The sequence below is a fragment of the Varroa jacobsoni genome, unplaced genomic scaffold, assembly GCF_002532875.2.
Source record: "Varroa jacobsoni isolate VJ856 unplaced genomic scaffold, vjacob_1.0 scaffold_253, whole genome shotgun sequence".
NCBI classification, from domain to species: Eukaryota; Metazoa; Arthropoda; class Arachnida; order Mesostigmata; family Varroidae; genus Varroa; species Varroa jacobsoni.
The window spans coordinates 1,205,278-1,227,249 of record NW_019213155.1 but is presented as its reverse complement, the minus strand read 5'-3'; the positions used below and the strand labels follow the sequence as shown (position 1 = coordinate 1,227,249).

The 21,972-nt window shown below is 42.8% G+C and overlaps 1 protein-coding gene and 1 long non-coding RNA gene across 3 annotated transcripts in view; one reads left to right on the top strand and one right to left on the bottom strand.

Moving 5' to 3' along the window:
* Nucleotides 1-1,396: 1,396 nt before the first annotated feature.
* On the top strand, nt 1,397-21,549 carry LOC111258639 (uncharacterized). 2 transcript variants are annotated; one of them, XR_015310253.1, is made up of 3 exons: nt 1,397-4,275; nt 4,516-4,671; nt 21,465-21,549. It is a non-coding gene; the product is annotated as an uncharacterized LOC111258639 (long non-coding RNA). The 2 variants fall into 2 exon arrangements; XR_015310254.1 differs by lacking the exon at nt 21,465-21,549 and adding an exon at nt 16,254-16,351.
* The window catches only part of para (sodium voltage-gated channel paralytic), an 89,256-nt gene continuing 74,825 nt past the window's right edge, over nt 7,542-21,972 (bottom strand). Inside the window, exons 19-24 of the mRNA XM_022830057.2 lie at nt 21,163-21,596; nt 20,463-20,636; nt 16,284-16,406; nt 11,685-12,248; nt 10,257-11,454; nt 7,542-10,044 (exon numbers count right to left, since the gene is read on the bottom strand). Coding sequence (XP_022685792.1) covers nt 9,896-10,044; nt 10,257-11,454; nt 11,685-12,248; nt 16,284-16,406; nt 20,463-20,636; nt 21,163-21,596 — 2,642 coding nt within the window. The 3' untranslated portion in view covers nt 7,542-9,895. The remainder of the gene's footprint in view (nt 10,045-10,256; nt 11,455-11,684; nt 12,249-16,283; nt 16,407-20,462; nt 20,637-21,162; nt 21,597-21,972) is intronic.

The window sequence follows — 21,972 nt, the reverse complement described above, 5'->3', positions numbered from 1 at the left end:
GACGCTATACAGACATTTGTATGTGACCGTTCTATGGGAGTGTAGTTTTTAACGGGTCTCCTTTTTTTTTTTTTCGGTAATTTATTTGATACATGTATGTTCTATATTGCAAATGTAAGGTGAAAGCAAATAAGGAAAATAGTCCGTGAGATAATGCCGTCCCTGTAATAGACGACGTGTATTTGTTGACAGTATCCATGTGAGATGGAATCATATCTTTTTATTGGTTATACAGTAATTGAAATGTACTTTTCGCTGTACTTTCGACTTTAGATGAAAAGCACCTAAAGTCGTGTCGTGCCGGTGCTGCTTTATTGCCGTTGTTTTTCATGTCGTATTTTTGAGTGTCTTCTTTGGTTGGTCATCATTTTCGTTGCTGCTATCGCTGTTGGTACAATTATTTAGGCTTTTTTAAACACTTGGCCTTAATAGGTTACTTTCTTTCGTTATTTTAGATAAAGGCGGCCGTTTGTTCTGTCCCACAAAGACCTATCAGATATCACTGACTATACAGACTGAATTCGGTGAAATCTACTGGTGTATTGTGGAGCGTTGAGTAAACACCTATTCATAAACATCAAAAATTGTCTGAGGACGGGCAAAAATGGGCTTTTGAACGGCGGTATTCCGTTGACAGTGCCGTTGAAGATGTCCGTGTAGTAGTAATAATGGAAGACTGTAGTAAACTACAGTCGTTCCTGTGGAAGATCTGTGATGCTTTTGGGCTTAGCTTTCTTGCTCGGTTCGCATGTAGTATTGTTGTTATTACTACTATGATGCTGTCCAGTTACATTGTAACAGTCATTTAGCTGGAAGAGGTTTGTTTGACACGTTCGACTACTTTTATTCGTGGGTTGCAGTGTCTGAGGCACAAACATTGTCCTTGTTATTGCCGTCGTCATGCCAAGGATCGATACGAGAAATGCCGACAAGTTGTTTTCGATGGATGGGCATAGAATACAATATGTAGAAGTTTAGCTTCTTTGCTGCATGTAGTTCTTGTATGTAATCGTTTTTGTTTTTGATGTTTGGTGTAGATGTTCAACAGTCTTCGGGTTGATGTTGCACTTGTTGTTTTTAGTAAATCTGTTGCTGTTGGAGCCAAAGACGATAAAATCTTCGGAAATTTGCTGCTATATTTTATACGCAGTGGCTGTGTCGTTGTTGTTATTGTGGTTCACGTTCCGCGGTGATTTTGTATTCGTTCTGTGATCATTATATTTTCCAGTTACTTCAGTTTTATGCAGACACATTATGTGCACGTATCGCTCCTAGATAGAAAAAAAACGTACGTATCTTTATATATAGTACTGCTATATTTTGGCGATTATTTGCAGGCGTCAAGATTTATCAGCGACCTACTGATTTTTTGATGTATGCGCGACCAATAGTTAGTATCAGTCAATGCAGACGCCGTTTTAGGGTACTGAGAGAAGAGGAGCGTCGTACAAATATATATATCTTATCGTAATGGGTTGAAGTCATTGTATTTCGCCGGTAGGGGTCGTAGTTGTTTAGCTTGTAACTGTGGTGGATAATCACGTGTCGCCGAGGCCCTACTAGTAAGCGCTTTTGATGCATTAGGCACTTCAATCAAATCAGCCTCTCACTTTCAACAGTATTTCCTGAATAGGTGAATATGTCACCTAGGCTATAAGCATATATTAGTCAATATACCTCTATATTTAACTAGGCGTGTCGTTGCCGAATAGATGATATTTTTTGGGTATTTCTTTAGCTTAATCATTACGTTAAGGCTAGAATGGCAACGTTTGGTACCTACGGGTAATATAGCTAGCCGGCTTAATGTTTATCGGTCTCTATAGAACGTTCGATCCAGGACGATTGGTCTGCTATATATAAAAGCGTATATACTCTAAAAGCTTTCGTATGATCAGCTGACAAAGAGCCGTGTTTCGACAAGTTTGCGGTCCAATCCCCATTCGGTGGGACCGCGGCGTATGCACTAGTGCGTACTGATTTGTTGTAGTTGACGTATAAACATTCCGTGCCTCGGTGGCAGCTGTTGCAAATTGGGGTTATGTAGTGCAGTAGTCACTACGTGACCTTTTACCCCCGCGTTCCCCCGAAGGAAACGTTATGTGGAGAACGCTGATAGGTAGATTCGGTCAGATGTTCACGTAGAAAGAGCTCTAGGAAAGAAACTGTTGGTCTTTGACCGCGATCTGTGATCAAGCTTAGTTTCGTTGCTTGCAATTGCATTTTGAAATTTTTACAGTTGCAGTTGCTTTAACTTGAAGGAAATAGCTGAAAGATGGCCTCGGCAAAACACAGAGGGAAAAAATTTGCCATTTCAGAAACAGATTCATTTACGCGAGTTCATCGATGTTGTTTTGCGTAATACGTGCGTTAACGTTTTACACTCGCATCTTGTAGATAGCCTTTGAAGGCTTTCTGCTGTGGATAACATATAATTAAAAGATCGATTGATCGAGATAGTTGAATAATTACAAAGATGACAAAACGTACATGTAAAATGAGTGTGCTTGTTGTTCGCGTATGATACATCGTATCGCAAAACTGTACCCTAAAACAGATGGCTGTCTCAAGCGTGTCCACGTTTTTCGGTGGCAGCACCAAAGAACGTTTCCAAGCCATCGTTTATCCTCTCTATGGGGGTTTTGCTTCTGCTGGGACGCTTTAAACAGCAGCACAATCGTTGCTTCTGACGAGCTGTCGTTTTGTCACGTATGGACGTTACGTCTGTTAATTGCCTTTTCGTTCTATACTGTTGTCGTCTTTTTCCTTTGTTTGAATATCGATATTATTCCCAACGCTGTGATTTTTAGAGTCGTACACGCGTTTTTGCTGTACTTCGTTGTAGACTTAGTACGTGAAGGTACAGGTTAGTCTGGGTAAACGGTTGGGGTCACGGGATGTGACTTGAGCTACAGTACTATAGCTGAGTTTAGGGCTGGGCTGTTGGGTATTCTCAGTGTATTCAGAACGCTCCTGCTATATTCCTTTTCTGTTTATTACAATAGTTATTCATAGTTAGTTTTGAGTCCGTTATTGAATACACGCGTACTAAAGGATAATAGCAGCTGGTGGCCAGCAAAGATGGTGTACGCTTTTAGCTAGACTGTGGTGGAGAGTTGAATGGTTTTTACGGGCTGAGCTGAGCTGGAGTTAGTTGGTATCTGAAGCACAGAAGCTGGTCGCAAGGCTTGTTGTGGCCTAGGTTATTGTGGTTGTATTCAATCAGCTGCGTAGCATCATAATAGACGTACTGGAACGTATGAATGATTAAATAGATGGAGGGTGGATTAATGGTGGATGGTAGGGTAATTGGGCAAGAGACTGGGTTCCTGGGCGTATGGTCTTAGGTTGAGAGGATGTTTCTTGGATGACGGGTATCTGGTAGAAGGGCATTTGGTAATCGGGACTTGGTCTTCGATCAAAGTTAGATTGTACAAAAATTATGGTAAAAAAATACAACTTGATCTGCGCTAAAATGGGACCTCGGGATGCGATCGGATAGATTGTTTTGGTTGGGGGCTACAGCAAAACAGGGATGAAATAGCATAAATAGGCTGTCAGAGTTGTATAGATACCTTGATTTGCTTCTGCTTTTTATAGTTGGTACTTCTCGACAAAGGGAACACAACCCTTATGTACTTTGAGTACTAGGAGAAATTATCAGGCTTATTGGGGTCCTCTTGCTCCTAACACATGTTGCGGCTTGTGCGTCCCCACAATGAAAATGATAGATTGATGACATTTGTTTATCAAGCATCCATCATACCCGTTTTTACCCGACTAAAATTGATGTCACTAAGCTCTGTGCTGTAAAGTCAATAGGCACGACTTGGACTACAACGCAGTTTGAATCTTGACTACAAAAAGCATGAGTTAGCACCAGAAATGTGTTTGAATAGTAAACCTATCTTAATTAGACGCACACCGGACAGATTCTAAGGATTCATGTTAGAGTTAGTTATCTCTACAACTGTAGGAACACACGGGACTACCTGAACAGCGGTAGACTACTATCGATTATTTACATTGAGCTAAAACGAAAGGTTGCCCTGTAGTTTTTTTTTTTATCTGTCTTTATCGAAGTAGGCTTTGTTCAAAATTATCTTCAATTGATGAAAGCTTTACCGTGGTCCACTGAAGTACTTTCGTTCTGTGTTTTTGTTTTTTTTTTTCTGAACAGAGCCTAATTTACTGATCTCTATTAAGTTCCAGTGATGTCGGGTGTCCTCAGTTACATGACTTCGAGATGCTGTAGTCGTCGCCGGTGGGATGAAAGTAAGTTGCTGTGCGTGAAATAGTTTCATTTCAATTCAAATTGTATTATATGAAATTAAGGCAAAAACGCGTTCCAACTAGCCGGCGTAAAAGCAAAGTAGCGTTTATAGTCGTTACATCTTGTTTCGCATCGGATATCTTGTTTGTGTTGCTATATCGTTTGTAGAGATATATTTAAAATGTTGTCTTTTTTTTTTTTTCTTTTCTTATAAGAAATGCACTGTTGTTATTATATTACAGCTTGCGCAGGTTTATGTTGTATGATCATTGTCGATATTTCTGACACTGACGTTATTACCGCTTCAACCTGTGTTCTGCCCCTCGTTGTTGTTGGTCGTCACTGAAAAACTGAGGTCGTTCTCCGTACAACGCTTCGACAGAGATAGGCTGCAACAGGTGGTTATTTATGTTAATCTTCAAAGATCTATCTTCGATAGTGTATGACAGTAATGGCGATGGCCCGATGCATACACGCTCCGTTGTTTATTGTTCGATGCGCCATCGAACAATCCGTCTGAAAACAATTGTGAAACATTGATGGTATAATTGATTTGTTTCGTTTGTCTAACTATTCCGGAGATTTCTCGTAGAGCTGTGTTGTCTCTCATGGCTCTGCCAGTTTGGATCTGTTTTTTCCTGGTCGTTTATAACTGCGACCGCAACCTGTAGAGTATAAGGACTATACCCGTGCGAGCTTACACATTCGAAGAAGCTGCTTATGTTGCCAACTGCACGCGCCGGTATGTTTATCTATATACATATGTATATATAGTTTCTGCCATAATGGCATAGGCGACATCATTCGAGATTAAACGGGTAACCATCAAAGGTATTGATTTGATCAGATGAATTGATATGGAGATGGTAATATTTGCTCAGTTCGGTTAGACACTGTTTGATATATATGAAACTTTTATATTTTCAATTAAGATGTCATGATCAGGTCGTTTCTTCATGCGAGATTGTTTGCGATAAAATGATGATGTTTTTCGCTTCTCATCATGATGTAAGTAAGATAATGGATTAGCAGAGACAGACGTGTTATCTGGGGATATTGGTTGGCTGATTTGTCACTTGGCACACAACGTTTACAAGGTGTGTGTATATAGGGTTTTTTTTTTGTTGTTGAAGATGTCATTATCATTCGTATTGACCGTAAGATCGTAGATCCATCTATTGGTGGATCTGCAGTCGTGGTGCTAGTAGGCATACTCGGTAATACACCATAGAAGAACAGTGATCAAGATATAAATATTTGAGGAAAATTTGCATACGACTACTGAAAAAAAGCGGGAACATAGGAGTATCAGTATTGAGGTTTTATAGTTTCAGGCTCAAAAAGGTCCTATGTGAAAAGAGCCGCGGATTCAGTAGAGCAGATCAAAAATACACAATTTTTTGTGGTATTTATAGCAGTGGCTGTATATTAGTAAGCGAGAATGCGAACAAACTCGAAGTAGAGAGAGATGCAAGGCTAAGGTAACAAGGAAAGAACAGTTTGAACCTGAGTAGGCTAAGGAATTGCACAAACGTTGCATCGGGATTTGATGTTTATATGCAAAGAGAGAGAAAGGTCTTAAGTGGTAGAATCAGTTGTCATTTAGGGAATGATTTAGTACCAATGGGAGAGGGGTTAACAAGGACAGGCCTTGATAGATATAGCAATAATGCTCAAAATTCTACTACAATTACATGTAATAGAAGAAAGTGTACGGCGTCATGCCATGATTGATCGTTTGCATGCTATCATTATGGCTGGCATTATGATTGATGCCTAGTTAGTGATGATGTTGTCATCAAATATTACTAACAACATTTTTGACCTATTGATGCGACGAGAAAATCGTTGTTATGAAGAAACGTGTTTGTGCTTCTACACTTTTCGCTTGTTTTTTTTTTTTTTTTCACTGATAATTATAGTTAAGGTTATGTTTTTTCAAATTCTCATCCGTTTTGCCGTGTTGAAACCTATATATGTGTACATATATAAGAGCATCTGTAATGCACCATACGGAATGTCTTCTCGTGTCGATATCAGTACAGATATATGTCACTTTTGGCATCACTCCATACGACGACCACTACCCATTCTCTCTCTTTCGTAATAATTGTGTTTGTTTGATTTTCATCAGGTCAAATATATCTCTTAATTGGTAGCCGTATGAAGATACGGCACGATAGCCGAGTCCTCCGAATGTGGCCGCTAGATTTGGAATTGGGTTTTCTCGCGCGACGACCAAAGTGGTGAGAATTGCCAAAACAAGTCTTTCGGACGGCGAGCGCACGTACGTACGTACGACCTTGCTAGGGGAGGGGGTCATCTGTCGGTTCCATTAGGCCGAGTTTGTTTAGCCATGTCTGATCTGAAACAAACGACAACATCTCAAAGCTGGTGAGAGCACCAAGCTCGACGTGCTAATGATAAGGACGAAATTGGGGAATCGTATCAATACCGGGTAGCCGGAGAAGGGGGGGGGGGGGCAGAAAACATCTGGTTTTTCGAACGAAAGCGATCAACAACATCGTACTCGCTGTGAAGATTATGGACAAGAGGTATGAAACATGAAGAGGAGATTTAGTTTAACAAGCGGCAATAGTCGATCTGAGAAAATCGTAATTTCGTGAACAACAGTACTGGCTTGTTCCTATTCATTTCAGTTACTTTTAAGGTGCAAAGGCCACTTCGTGTCCTATGTCTTTTTTATTTGTCGTCTCGATTTAGGGACACGGAAAAGTCTGAAATTCATGAAGGACATTCCAGCGGTAGCGCTGCTTCGGCGAGCATAGGAACCGGTTTACCGAGTAGTTTCAGCGAGATCACAGGCTAGACAACACGACTGTTTTACATATATAGAGATGTATATGGATATAAAGTTTAGTATAAACAACATATATATGTACATAGGGTAATTTTATGGAACGGGGATGGAGTGCTATAGCACAGAAACATTAAAATCCATTACATACAAATTCGTAAAAAATATGATGCGGGGTACAACGCTATACAGTTGTTATATGACAGATGCAAGTAGCATTTGGTCGACTCGTGACATCCAAATACATCGGCCGTCATTCCGTCATCCAGAATCATTATTGCGACCTGATCATCATTGTTAATTCGATGAGTGCATGATAAGCCAATGAAGTGAGCGCTTTAGTTGGCGTTATCCTCTGTTGTTTTTCGGTCGTATATTGTTTTCAGTGTAGCCGAATGCTATGGGCTTCATTGTTTGTTCTGGTCGGTAGCATTCGCTGATACCGAAATGTTTCCTTTTTGCATACTGGCGTTCAACAAAGGCTTCAATGAATGGCTTCGATATGAACATCTGTCTGTTAGATCCTGTAGATAGAGAGATTCATTCCGTAGTTGTTCTTCTTCGATTCCCGGGAAGAACTCGCGCCACCGTAGCGGGTGACTTATATGGCTGTTGTTGTTGCTGAGCTTAGTTCTTGAATAGTAGCTCACTCACATAGCTTTTGGTGTTTTCTGTTAATTACTTCTATTTACCCGTTCGCTGCATTTTGTAGATAGTCTCGGTAGTTCCGCTGTTACAGGTTGTTTCTCTTGAGTATGGTTATGGCTGATGGTTGGTTCTTGTTGTAGTTTTGGGGAACAATTGGGTTGTAGACTTCGTGATCACATGGACTGATGTGGGCGGTGGCAGATCAAAGACCGGACATTTTATATACGACCACCTAAAAAAGGAGGAAGTGTGTAACAGGCCGTATTTTATTTGCTTAATTAGCTTGGCATAATTTTTTTTTTCGTTATAGCTTCACGGTCATCATAGCTGAAGCAATCGCACATTACTGTTTCGTTTTCATCGATTGTCGTTTTCAATGAGTGTATTGTTATTGTATGTGCACTTTTGTCGTTGATTGATGTTTGCTGGTGTGCTCTATTGACGATTACGTTCCTATCATAAAAGTAAGATGTTACCAAGACAACCCGTAGTGATGTGCCGAACGGGCTTCGTGATATGACCGCCGTAGAACTATGATATTGCCAAATCTCTTTGACAGATACTGTATGTTTGATGCTCGTACAGGGTAACTTGCCAGTTCATATATATATTTTTTGAATAATTTCAATTAGAAGACTTTCTCGAGAAAAGTAGATTGTGTTGTCATTGTTGTCTCCGTGTCAAACTAACATCGAACGAACCGCGGCCTTGACGGTGCAGCATCATCGAAGATTGTTGTTAATTTGCGACTCCTTAAGAACGAGGTCATAATGTCTAGCGGTTATGTCGAGTCGTAAGTTTTACGTACGCCCTTCCATCAGTTAATGTCGTTTTTAACCATCACTATCATCTGGTCTGCTTACGAATTTTCTTTGTTTACTACTCTTTGTATTATTATTATTATCGTCGACTGGACTCGGCTGTTCGGTAGAAAACGTAGATATCACTTTTGACGTGGTCATAACCCACATGAGTACGTCGCGATCACTAGGTGTTGCTGTCAAATCATATTCTTATAAATGTAACAGATATTAATGGTTATCTAATTTAGGAGGTATTGTTGATTGTGATACGTTTAGCTTGTTCTTGGTAATTACAATTAATTAGACTTGTTTTCACTTCTTGTTGAGGTGTAAGGTTGTCCATATGGGGACAATAAACGTTACATCTAGGTGGTATAAACGGGGCGTGTCGCATCTATGTATTGGCACAGAAGCTGGCCGGGGTTGAGAGGCGCCATAAGCAGACCCCGGAGAGCGGCCGTGCAAACCGCAGTTCGGTCGATGAACTTGAATTCAACTACAGCCACTTACCACTAGAACTCCCTTTTTTCCCCTGTTAATTATGGATGCCAATCTTAACATCAATCAACCAATAGCTCGAATCAACGTCATCAATCAACGAGACTCTCACATTCCTACTCATTCAGGGCCAGTCAGGCCGTATTTCATATATATCAATCCAATCATCTGGGTACCGTCATTTTTAGCATCGCGGTCACTGCCAATCATCAGAAGTATGGGGAACTAGAGCCATAACTTTGAGTCGTGGAAGTAACACGCAATAATTGTTAAACATTCGAGTAGTACTACTACTAAAAGTACACGATAGAGGAAGTAGAGTAGACGACAGAGGGGTTCCAAACGGGAGGGGCGGGGGCTAACAGGGAAGAAACGACGGCGTATCCAAGGCCGTACCGCAAGCACCAAGCGTGTTGCAGGGCGGTGTCGTCAAAATGATCAGGACGTGTTGAAGGCCAGACCATAGGAGGGATAGGGCCGGCAAGCGCTCTCCATTCGGTATTGTTACAGTAGTTATTTTTCTTAATAGAGGAGAGTCTAGGCTTATCTGAAATTTGGATTGTTGTTCTGTCAAAGCTCCGGCAGAAGTGCAAACATTTCAGAGACCAGGTGTGATTTGGGTGCCCGAAGTGCGGCCAGCGGTGCCATCAGTCCTGCTCAGTATCGTTTCCACAGCATCGTCTGAGCAGGCAGCACCGAACCGTCGGGCTGTCGAACAGCAGCAATGGCAAGCTGGGAGCTCGACAGCCGGGGAGAATAGCCCGGCCGTTGTCAAAAAAACTCAACCCCGGCTCGGGCCGGGGGGCCTGTCGGGAATATTGGGGTTGGCGTTTGCATGGGTCTGCGGGATTTTTTTCATACTTGCGCGTCAGATCGACTGGCGTCTGCGAGCGGAGCGGGCGAGGGACGGATAACCACCTTGGTCTTTGTGTCGTCTCCATCCACAACGACAATGGCGGTATCCTGGGCACCTCCTGTCTCCTCATCCGAATCGTCGTACTCGCCTGATTGATAGCAACGAGAAACCAAAAAAAAATGTCATATACGTATACATAAGTAGACGTGCAAGCTAATAACGGCGTTGTGAAGATAAATATCAACCACACCATTATGATTTGCCGTACTTTTCTTGTAGTTAGTTTAGCAATTCGAACATTAGACTAGAACAACAACATCAGGATCTAGCTATTTCTTGCGACGGGTCATGTATGCTTACCCTTTGACCTCCGCCACGCATGCTGAATGACACGAGCACAATATTCTTGCCGCTGGCGAAGGAGGGTGCTCGAGATAGGTTCGTATCCCGGCCGGTCGATGTGAATCACTTGTTCCGTTAGTTCCGGAGGCTCCTCGATCTGATGACCCTTACGAGCGAAGAAGTCCCGCGTGAGTGCGTCGAGGATGTCGACACAATACACCATGTCTCCCTTGCAGATCGGGATGTCCAGCGCGATCAGCTTGTACTTGTTGGGTTTTGGTATCTGCAGCGGCTCTTCTAGGGCGTTAACAAAGTTCGACAAATGGGAGTAGGGCAGGTACTGGGTGCCCTTGGGGTCGAACTGCTGCCAGATCTCGTAGTACATATCGTAATCGTCGTCCGTTAGACCTTCCTGGACGTCTTCTGTGGCCTGCGAGTAGTTTTCGAGGATGACGGCAATGTACATGTTGATGATCACCAGGAATGAGATGATCAGATAGCTGACCAAATATGCTACAGCTATGCCTTTCTTGCCACAGTTTCCTTCGGTCTCGCCATCCTCGTCGATGGTGGGTTCCTCGCAGTCCGTTTCGTCCATGATCGCGGCGAGGACATCACTCCAGCCGGCGGACGTACACATTTGGAACAGCAAGATCATGGACTGGCCGAACGTTTCGAAGTTAAAGTTCTCGTCGACGCCATACCGATGTTTCACGTTCATGAAGAATGACATGCCAAAGATGGCGTAGATGAACATGACGAGGAAAAGTAGCAGGCAGATGTTGAACAGCGCCGGTAGAGACATGGCGAGGGCAAACAGCAGTGTTCGGATTCCACGAGCGCCTTTGACTAGGCGCAGAACTCGGCCAACCTTAACGACGCGTACAACCCGAAGCAGAGTCGGTGACACGAAGTAGGCGGCGATCAGATCCTTCAGGACTGTGCCAAGGATCGAAAGGATAACGACGACGAAGTCGAACATGTTCCAGGGTTCCTTAAAGTAGTGCCAGCGCAATGCGAAGATCTTAAGCACGCATTCTGCCGTAAAGACGGCAATGAAAAAGATATTCAGTCTCTCTAGGATCGATTCGAAAAAATCGGATTGTTGATAGTGTTCCATAGCCATCACTGTCATGTTGAGCACGATGAAGATCATAATTGCCATGTCGAACATTCTGTTCGTCGTCAGGTCGAATATCATTGCCTGAAGTTTAAACTGTAATAACGCAGTTCAGGGAAAAATGGCAGGTGAGAAAAGTAGCGCGTTTTTCTATTGATAAATACTAATGTTGTGCTATGGCGGCAAGTGTGATACATTGGTAACATTGCCTACTGTTAGCGGTAGCGACGTATAGCCAACAAGGCACTTGGGGCTTTAACCTTTGCTTGGTCGCGATTGATTAGCCTACTTCTCCTGGGCTATGATCCTAATTAGGTTGTACTTACTCTTGGCCGTGGAATAGCCTTTGCGGGTTTCTTTGATCCCATTTTCTTCATTGCGTTGTAGTATTTCTTCTGGTCTTCGGTCATAAACATTTCCAGGGATCCTCCAGCTTTCTTCTTTTGTTCATTGAAGTTATCGATAATTACACCGATAAATAAGTTCAGGGTAAAAAAGGCCCCGAAAATTATGAAAAATACGAAGTATAGGTACATGTAGATGTTCACTTCGTAGTCGGGTTGGTCGTCTTTGCCCCTGGAGTCAGTGGCATGAGCCATGATCTCTGTCCAACCCTTAAACGTTGCCACTTGGAACAAAGCCAAATAGGCATTGAGCACGTTATCGAAATTTATCATAGGGTTTTTCCAGGTAAAGTTGTTATTAATGCACGCTTCTTTGTTCGGAATAAACGTCGAGTTCAATTGGGAGTTGTTGGCGTCTACGCAGTGGTAGAATCTGCCAGCGAACATCTGGACACCCATGATAGAGAAGATCAGCCAGAAAATCAAACAGACCAGCAACACATTGAAGATGGCAGGAATGGCTTGCACTAGAGCGTTAACTACGACCTGAAAAAAAGACATGAACAGACGTATCGCGCACGCGCGCACGTGTACGCGGCACACAAGCACGGGACGAGACGAAAGAAAACAACAGCACAAACGGACAGACACCGGCGGACGGTAGACCGCGTTAGAACTTTCGATATACCGGTTAGAAACTTCAGAGCACAAAGAGTTCTATCCTTCTGTTTCCAATCGTATTTTTTGGTCATTTTATTTGGGTATCAGTTTGCGACATACAGTACGGGTACATACAGTTATCGAGCTGGGTTAGGTTTAGCTTTCACGGAATTCAACACATTGCAGATCGTCGCATGCCAACGTAACATACAATATTCGTCATACTCGATCCATGTTACTATTGCAATTACTACAACTTGTTGTAACAGCAGCGCTGAAATTCGGTACTCACTAAATTGTGATATTACCGGCAAACCTTCCGTCTCAGGGTCGAATACAATCATTTTTTTTTTTATTAATGTTCATAAAAAGGCTTTATGCTGTCAATGGCGACGATTTGTGGACGAAGGTACTGGTAAAAAGCGGCGCGGGCTATGCGTTAGAGTTCTTTGGCTTGCCATTCCAAAGGCAACGGTGATAAGACAGTGGTAATATACTTATAAAATAGTCATAGCAAGTAGCACTCTCCAATGAAACAATCAATCCAGGTCTTGATAAAATTAGCTCCTGTGTTTATGTTCGTTCACGGCTTAGGTGTAACCTTATTTGTAGGTCAAGTCGTTTATGGTGCACTCAGACGCATGCGTATGGTGGCGTGCGATTTTTATGGCGTTTTCAGCAGACTGCTCGTTTAAATCGTTTAGACTTATGCTCACGTTTACCGCAAATCAACAAACGTAGTAACGACACAATTGACGATAATAATCGTTGTATAAGAAAGCCCAAGGTAGTACCGAAAGTAGCAGTGATCCAATGCTTCAAGCATATACAAGTCCACCATGTATTACTACTACCTGTTTAAGTACTTTATCGTTTAAACGAATTTCCCGTGTCTATTTTGTTGTCGAATGCTTTTTTTTTCTTACCAAACTGACAAGATAGCTTTTCGTTGCATTCACCTGAAACTCATTCGACTCATTCCAGTGGCTCAGACCATTGTATATGCATCCTTATTGCTTTCATCGAAATATCTCTAGCTCAGCTAGCGATCGCAGGTTCATTGTTATAATCCGGAACTGCTAGCAGCAACGTGTTATTCCGTTGCCTTTCTTATAGTAGCATAAGTAGTTATAATACTCACTTACATTTTTCAATGCCTGTCACTAAAAGTTGCGAGCCCATCGAATTGAGTTCTATGACTCCAGCAGCCAGACCCGCCGCCTTACCGTCCGTCATGGCACCATAAGAAGTGTACATCATAGTACAGTGCGAGAGCGAAGTAAGAGAAGGTATTCATTTCTGCTGAGGGTTGAGCTATAGGTAATAGGGGCTAGAGGGTGAAAGGCCTTCGCAGGCGGCTGGCTAAGGCACACCGCGCGGCCGACTCAAGGAGATTCAGGACAAGGATGAAGGGCATGACGAATACGCTATTAGGCGAACTACTCATTCATTGTAGGCGCCTCAACAGGGAACAAAAGTTCTGCTATTGCTTAGTAGGCCTGTTCGATTGCTTCTTTTTGCCTTGTACTTTTTCTCCAGCTGACCCAGCTAAGGCTTAGAACTATCTGCCACTCCCGGCATGACCGCTTTCAGATACAGTATGCAGTGGAGGGCCAATTGCTGTTCGTCTCGTACCGGCACTTAGGCCGTCAGCTTTAAACAATCTAAGCAACATTTGAAAAGATACGGACTGTTTTCGGCCCTATGTTTCATATAACGGTCGTTTTTAATTGCCACGCAACCAGTATCCTGAAGCGCATTGCACAGTACTTGAAGATGACTAACTTTGGCCTTATGCAAAACATTAGACAACTTAATGGAGCTGTCCCTTAGACGCATACGGTGAAAAGTTAAATTGGCGAGAGTGAAGATCGTATAGATTAGCGGTACGTAATTGTTGTTAGAAGTTTTTACGCTTATCAAGAAGGCACAGCAATCGTCGCCAACAACTTTTGATGAATTCAAGTAAGAGTAATCGCCTGTAATCTCAGTTGCTATCCAAGACACAAAAAAAAAAAGAAAAATTTCCCTGAACGAAAAATCATGGATACAAGACTTGGAAAGTCTTAGGAACTTTTAGAGGCGGGCTTGGTTTAAAAACAGCACAAAAGCATTCTTTAGCGTATCTCTGTTCCCGTAACAGGTATAGTATACGAAAGAAAAGGCGATAGGCGCTTATGGGAAATAGATGTTTGGTCGGCTTCAGGACAAGAAAAACAGCATGAACAGTACGCGAATCAAAGGGTCGCAAAGGAGGCACTTTATAATATTTCCTTAAAGGAGAGTAATGGCCTTCGTTGAAATCATGCAGAGCAGATGAATTAGTTGGTGTTTAATAGTGAATGGCTCTTTAGTGGCGAACGCAGTTGGTGCTTAAAAAGAACAAAGGCAAAGTTATTGATTTGTGCCATAACAGTTATTTGGACAACTTATAAATGAGATTTGTTTCTTTTCCTTAAGTTGTCATTGCCGCCAAATGCGACATGACAAGTGTCGACGTTCGATAACCAAACACTGGTTTCCAATGCCTTCAACGAGATTGTAGCTAATCTCATTAAGGAACGAAACTTCCAAGAGTATCCAAGTTGTCGTGAGTGCGCAGAGATAATGAAAACCGAAGCTAGCTTCTGTGGCAAGGAAATAAAAACGGTGTTCCCATAACTATTCGAGTTAGGTCATGATCTATAGTAATGATGACTAAGAAAGCCAATATATGGGAGGTCGACGAGATGCTTCGAGGCGAGAAATAGCTTGGGAATTACCTAGAGGTTTGTCAGGAAAAAGACATATAATAGTACAATAGAACCATTGTAGGAATATGTATATGCAAAACATGACCGCAATGTTAAGGGTACGACGCACTATGAACAGATTTGATCGAAATATGGCATGAACGAATAGAGAGGAAATCATAGGAAAATACAGAGGCTAGTAGAGACAGGTAAAAGCGAAATGGCATTACACAACTGAACGTCATTCTGCGAGTCGGAGTTTGCCGATCGGTCGGAGTATTTAATATTGGCTACTTCTGGGGACTCCCGGCGCCAGCGACTCCGACTCACACATGAGAAAATGAAGCCAAGCACTGCACAGACAGAAAGCAAGCATTTGGGAAAGGTCGATTACGATCGTATGGAATAGAACAAGACATCGCCTTGTATCCGCAGCGTGTATGAACATTTTTATCGGCAGACGCGAATCATAAGTATGCTATTAAAACCCACGTAAATCAGAAAAGGGTCGGGTAATGGCTGATAGCAAACAAAGCGCGAAACCTGTCATTTAAATTCTATCAGTTCGACAGACTTTGAACCGTCGTGGTAAAAGATAACTGGGTAGAAAAGACTAAAAAAAGAATGTTAATTGTCGGCCAGCTTTCGCATAACTCAATTAGCTGGTGTTAGTAATTTTTCTGTAGCTTTTCGTCGGAAAGATGCAGGCCGCTTGATAGCAGACTGGCTTGAATAACTAGAAAAATGAAGGCCTTGCGATCATTGTAAGAAATTAACCAATCACAGAACATAGGATGCCCGCTGCTGCTCTACGTCTTTCAGCTGAACAACGTAACGTATGATAAATGATCATTATCAAAACAGCGAAGGCTGTCGATAACGGTAGCTAGTTAAATCAGCTCAGTAGTGGTAGCGGATATAATTTCGAAAAATAAAACAACATTCGCTGGCCGTCGCAGACTTCCTCTTGGCCTGATTTTGATACGCACGTCTATACAGTGTATCATTGGGTAGAAAACGATATCTTTTTGCCAGCTCATCTAGTGGCCAAAAACATCAGCCGAGGAAACAGAAATAACGGAGACCCTGCTAATATTTATAGGAATAGAAATGAAAGTAAAAAAAAAAACGTAACAAGATTATTGTTTTTTCTTTGTAGAAGCGAAATTTGTCGATGATTGATGCTTACCCTCATGCCTTGGAAGCGGGAAAGCGCTCGGAGTGGACGCAAGGCACGCAGGGTTCTCATCGTCTTGAACGCTTGGATTTTACCGGCTCCTAGCCATGTGGCTACTAGATTGATCACAGATACCTATGGATTAAAGGTAAACAGGGTGTGATGTAGAATAACGCGGGTTGCAGGCGCGTTCTTATCTGAGCGATGTTCTGTGAGACAGATCAAGATAGACTGTGCGTCTAGCTGATTGGCGGGGCCGCTCCGGCGCTCACGCTGCTGCCCAACAATCAGACCAACAGGGCGACTCGTGGAGTCGTTCAGACGGATTGTGTGCCGATTTAGCTTAGATTGCTTAAGCAGGCAGAGCAGCAAGCGCCGGAGCCTGCGACGATTGCACTGAGATAACATGATGTAAGCAGCAAATAGTAATGTCGTTGTTCTCGTAGTTCTAGTTTGTTCATTTGTTTGCTTCTACTAGAATAGAATGTGGGTGAATATAAACAAACATGAATGAATTAGATGAATGTATAAATGGGAGGTTCCTGGGAATGATAATGGATGATCAACTCTCATTGGTTTTGCTACTGTGTACTCTGTAGACACGGACGCAGGATTCGCCCTGGACGGAGCGATTGTAAGAGACTGCAAGAACGATTACATATTAATATCACGGTTTGGAAAAGGAGGATCGGGAAGCGAGGATTTCTGCTTGTTGCTGGCAGTGGATGTAAAGTCAAAATTCCGGGTGGGGATCATAAAGGGAAGGATTAGTGGGGAAGGAAACAGGTAGCTGGGACACGGTTTCAAGGAACGAGAGGAGCTCTATATACATTACTGCTATAGCTACAAGACCTCATAGCGATTGAAGGCGTAAAAAAGGACGAAATTCACACAGGTTACTGAGAGCAACGACGATGGGGTAGTGACAGTTGCGTCGATGAATAGAACGGTCACCAATTACCAATTATTAGAATCTTCCCGGCACTAGTTCCGTTGTTTAGCAATGCTATGCTTGCGTCTCCTGCTGCTTGTTTCTGTGAAGCTGATTGAACATTCGGTAACAGGAACTCTGGAGCTTGTGGTGCTTGTAGTAACAGAAAACCGCACTCTTTGGTAATTGTGTGAACGGAAGGCAGAGCGGTCAGTAGCGCTCGTTTTTCGTTGAAAACGTCATTGTTTTAAATCTATCGATTGCTTCGTCGACATTCTTCACCCATAACTTTTCTTTGCTGCCACTCTTCGTTCGATGATGATGCCACATATCGTATATTTACTGATGCATACGTTGAGTTCGTTGACAGAGTTCGAAATCTGAGAATTTATCTTCTAGCGAGAAGCTTGCCTCCCAAGCGAGACAAACTTCCATGTCTACAGTGGACTCTGAGTGTGAACAGCTCAGACCACAAGGATGCAAATACATCTAATCATTTAGTTCTAGTCTAATGTTTCTACTCTACGAACAAGTCACTACCTCTACTAGTTACCGCTAAGAAGTTACTCAATTATTCAATCGTGCTATTTTCTAATATTACACAATGTCTACTACATGGTCACATCTAATACTAACCAAGTAACTTCACATTCATACGTAAGTTTCTCATCTCATACCGGCTAGAGCCACTATTGGCGAGCAGTTTGATAACTTGCAAGTTTAGGTTTGATATTTGTTGCGCAGATCCGCAGTAAACAGATAGCATTTATAGAAATCGATAGGCATAACTTATATGCAACTTTCAACAGGAACTGTGCGTTTTCCTAAACAGACGTTTGCCCGGTGATTTGAGGCAATAAAAGAAAAACATGGAAAGTGTTCGCCGAAATCAAAGACGATAAAACACATAACTAAGGATACGCACGCACTATTAAATCTATAATTTATACGTACTACTGGTACACGTGCCGTCGAAGGTTTATTTTTTATTTAACAATGTGATAGTAAGAAAACCTTCCAGAGTCGCACATTAAACAAGATCTGCGCATAACCAAAGTATACTACTACTCATTTATATATATATGTGTATATACATGTACATGTCATGTTTATAGGCATGGCCTATATGACGATTGTGTGTGTCACACCTGAGCTAGCACAATACATAATGCCTTGCTTGGAGACGCTCCACACGCTGGCGTCGTGGATCGGTGAGCGTCAACCTGCCGCGGGTCCAATCCTCGACAGCTTCGCCTCGGTCGGGCGGTCACAGAGATTAAGCCAAATAAGGACTAGCCGTTAAGTATTAGCGTAACAGAGACGCTGCGTTGCTTGTACGTGAGAAAGTGAATCAATTTTGGTACACCGAAGGAAATTGAGAACAAAAAGGCAATAGAAAGTTCAGCGTACGGATACAATATCAGTATAATCAAAAAGCCCGCGGTGGGACGAGCGGTGGAGAATCGGTACCGCTAATAGAGGTCATTGCGGCGGTCGATAATCATAATAATGACAACAATAGCAATGTATGTATCTAAAGTTCGAGCGGGTATCGAGCTCTAGCGGAGCGAGCCCCTCTTCTTCGCCTAGCGCAAAGTTTCGTTTTCAGAGAAAGCACAATCAATCTCAGTCATCAACTTGAAGCGTTAGTAGCGTTAGTTTGCCCATATCACTTAAATGTCCACCCAAGTTTCATTCTAGAATTACCTTAATAATAATGGCTTTTCGTTGTGATGTCAACATCGTATATGAGTCAGCTAACATCAGTCAACATGAACAGTGCTATACCACGTAGCTACAGCCAGTCCGGCAGTAAAAGAACTTAGTTGCTCTAATAAAAATAACTTGATATTTTCTAGATTGTTCTAGCTATATATTCTATCGTTTTTATTTCGTGCAACTTTCTCAGAATCATCTCTTGTGCTAACGCGTTGCTTGACGAAAACTACGTGTTCTCCCATTAGCACCCGCGAATTTCAAATGATGGGTGGCCTTCAGAAAGCGAGCGAGCGGGCGGGCGGGCGGGCGCCTCAGAAGGCAGACGAGCACGACACAATGTACAAGTAAGCTAAGATTAAATTCGTGGTTCTATACGTATTGTCCAATCTACACAAGCCGGATTTTTAACATGTCTTTCTTTTCTGCATGGTTCCGTTTGCTTCGACGTTCCATAGCTACTTACTCGCATCCCTTCCAGCCGAGACATGGCGCGGAGGGGACGAAGCGCCCGGAGGGTTCGCATTGTCTTAAATGCGGGTACTTTCCCAAAACCCATCATAGTTACTGCCAGATTAATAACCGATACCTGTCGAATAAGAGGAGGTTATTGGAGTGAGAGTTTCACAGATTGCCTAGTCGTCGACCAGGCTACCGAAACGTTTGATGCTAATGCGTAAGCCGAGCGGAGGAATCGGCCAAACATACGTTGGCGTAGCGTTTATTTTTTTATGTTTATCTTGCATCGTCATATTAAGTTTGTTCTTTGTTCACGTTCTCGCGCAAACAGCAGCACTGGCTTCGTACAACTGTCACCGCCACCATCGAATAATGGATCTGTGCCAGTAAAATCTACAAAATGCCGCTGTAGATCGATTTCAGCTAAAGGTGAAACGGCAATACTGAACAACAATGCGTATACTCCGCCCATCGCGCACTCAACGAAGGCACAATGTGATTGGATTGAGTGTCTCAGAGTACATCGTAAATCGTAGCCGTTGTATAAGCTTCTCATGAGAAGGTGATTAGGGAGTACAAAACAAAGCCCAAAACAGGATACCATAAGCAACATAACAACAAGATGTCTAACATAAATAACAAACGATACATGAAGAACCATCATTCAAAACTCAATGATTAGATACAGTGAGGACGAATAGCAGGTCACGCACAAGGATTGTGATACCGCTATCTTATGCTAGGCTTTTCCAGTACAATTCGTTCACTATAACTCAACAGTAATTTAGTCAGTACTAGTAACAAGCCGCGGCTTCGATTTACCTAGGCTTGTAGCCTTGTCAGGCGACTCAATAGAACGCCAACGAGTGATGTGTTAAGTTTAAGCTATACTTCACAAGTAACTTAGTGCATTTGTCCGATAGCGCCGACAAATCAAGCTCTACACAGCTTTCGGATACGCTGCGATTCGCCTCAGCTGGTTTAAAAACAAATGATGGTGATGCCCTGGGTCTGATCGGGGTAGCCCAAGTTCGAGTATCTTCCGACGCGACCCCGATCCGGGGGGCACCAGTCATATTACTCACGAGTACGATGACAAAGTCGAGCCAACACCACGCGTTGGTGAAATACTTTTGGAAACCAAAGGCTAGCCATTTGAGTAACATTTCGAAGAAGAAGATTACGGTGAACGTTTTGTCCATGACATTCAGTATGTTGATCAGCCACTGACGTTGTTTCAGATTTACGTCTTCCAAAGCCTACGAGAAAAAAACAAGTAGACAGAACAAGTGAGTGACGCATAACTTGATAATGAATCGTTCGTTTCTCAAGTCATTGAAAAAGGTTCCGTCTTCTGAACGGGCAACAATCGAGGATCAATATGGATATGAATTACTGTTGCCACAGGATTGCAAACATGTTCACAGACAACGACACAGCCAAAGAGCTTGAAGGGTAAAGGGAGCACTGTTTAGAAAATAGCGTACGGGTCTTGGGACCGCATTTGATGGGTGTTTAGCTGGTATACTGTACCGTTTACACTTGCATCTAAGGCTTCCTCTCTAGTGGACTTCTTAAGCGATCTACATATATACATAGTAGCAAACAAGGAAGTAGCAGTAACGGAAATTATAACGCTGTTAAACGTGGAACTGATCTTCCAGCATCGGTTTATCTAGCTGGAAGATGTCGTAGCCCACTTACGTCCGATACTTTAATTTCATACGATACGGCGTTAACTGAAACGGCCTATCTTTAACAGTACCTATCTCCGACACCGCTTACCAAGGCGAGGCTGCTGGTCAAGATGAGGACGACGACAATGGTCTCGAAGTACTTATTCTCGACCAGAGCGAACGCTTGCGACCGGTACAATTTGTACTTGGCAAAAAGTGGCTGGGAATCATCGAAAATGCAGCAGCAGGCGAACTTCACGTAGCAGCATTCGGGACAACAATCGGCCGGCAGCTCAGGGATGATGAGGTCAGAGGCGGCTGTTTCAAGGGCGCCGCCTTCTAGTTGCTCCTTGTCTTCTTCAGCCCCTACATCACTACCACCAGCGTTTTCTTTTCCTTCTGCGTTTGCAGGCAGAGAAACGGTTGCGTCGCCGCCGCCGTCGCCGACGTCATCCGCGAGGCCTTCCAGTTTGCCATCAACTTCATCCCCGTCGTCGCCGGAGGACTTATCCTTAGATGCGGCCAGGCTTACAGGCGTCGCGTCTTTGTTCACAAAGGAGTGAGTTCACCCATAAGGGCAGCAACGGCCGAAGAACGTCACAACGAAAAAGAACAACGACAGCATAGAGCAGTTAGATAACATATACGATAGTAAAAACAAAGTTTGAGATAAACAGTGGAAAACGCAGCCACGCATCTAAATCGCTATACCGATGGGTGGAGAAAAAGTAGAACTCTAGAATATTAATGATGCTAATGAATAAATACATACAACTGAAGGGAACGAGTAAAATAACGAGTATAAATGTGTCGATCTCTGAACATTTGTAAAGTATGTAGGTACGGTCGCCGTAATTAGAAAGCACTCTTTCCGAGCAAATTGTATTTATATCGAATAGAGAACATGTACTTGATAGAC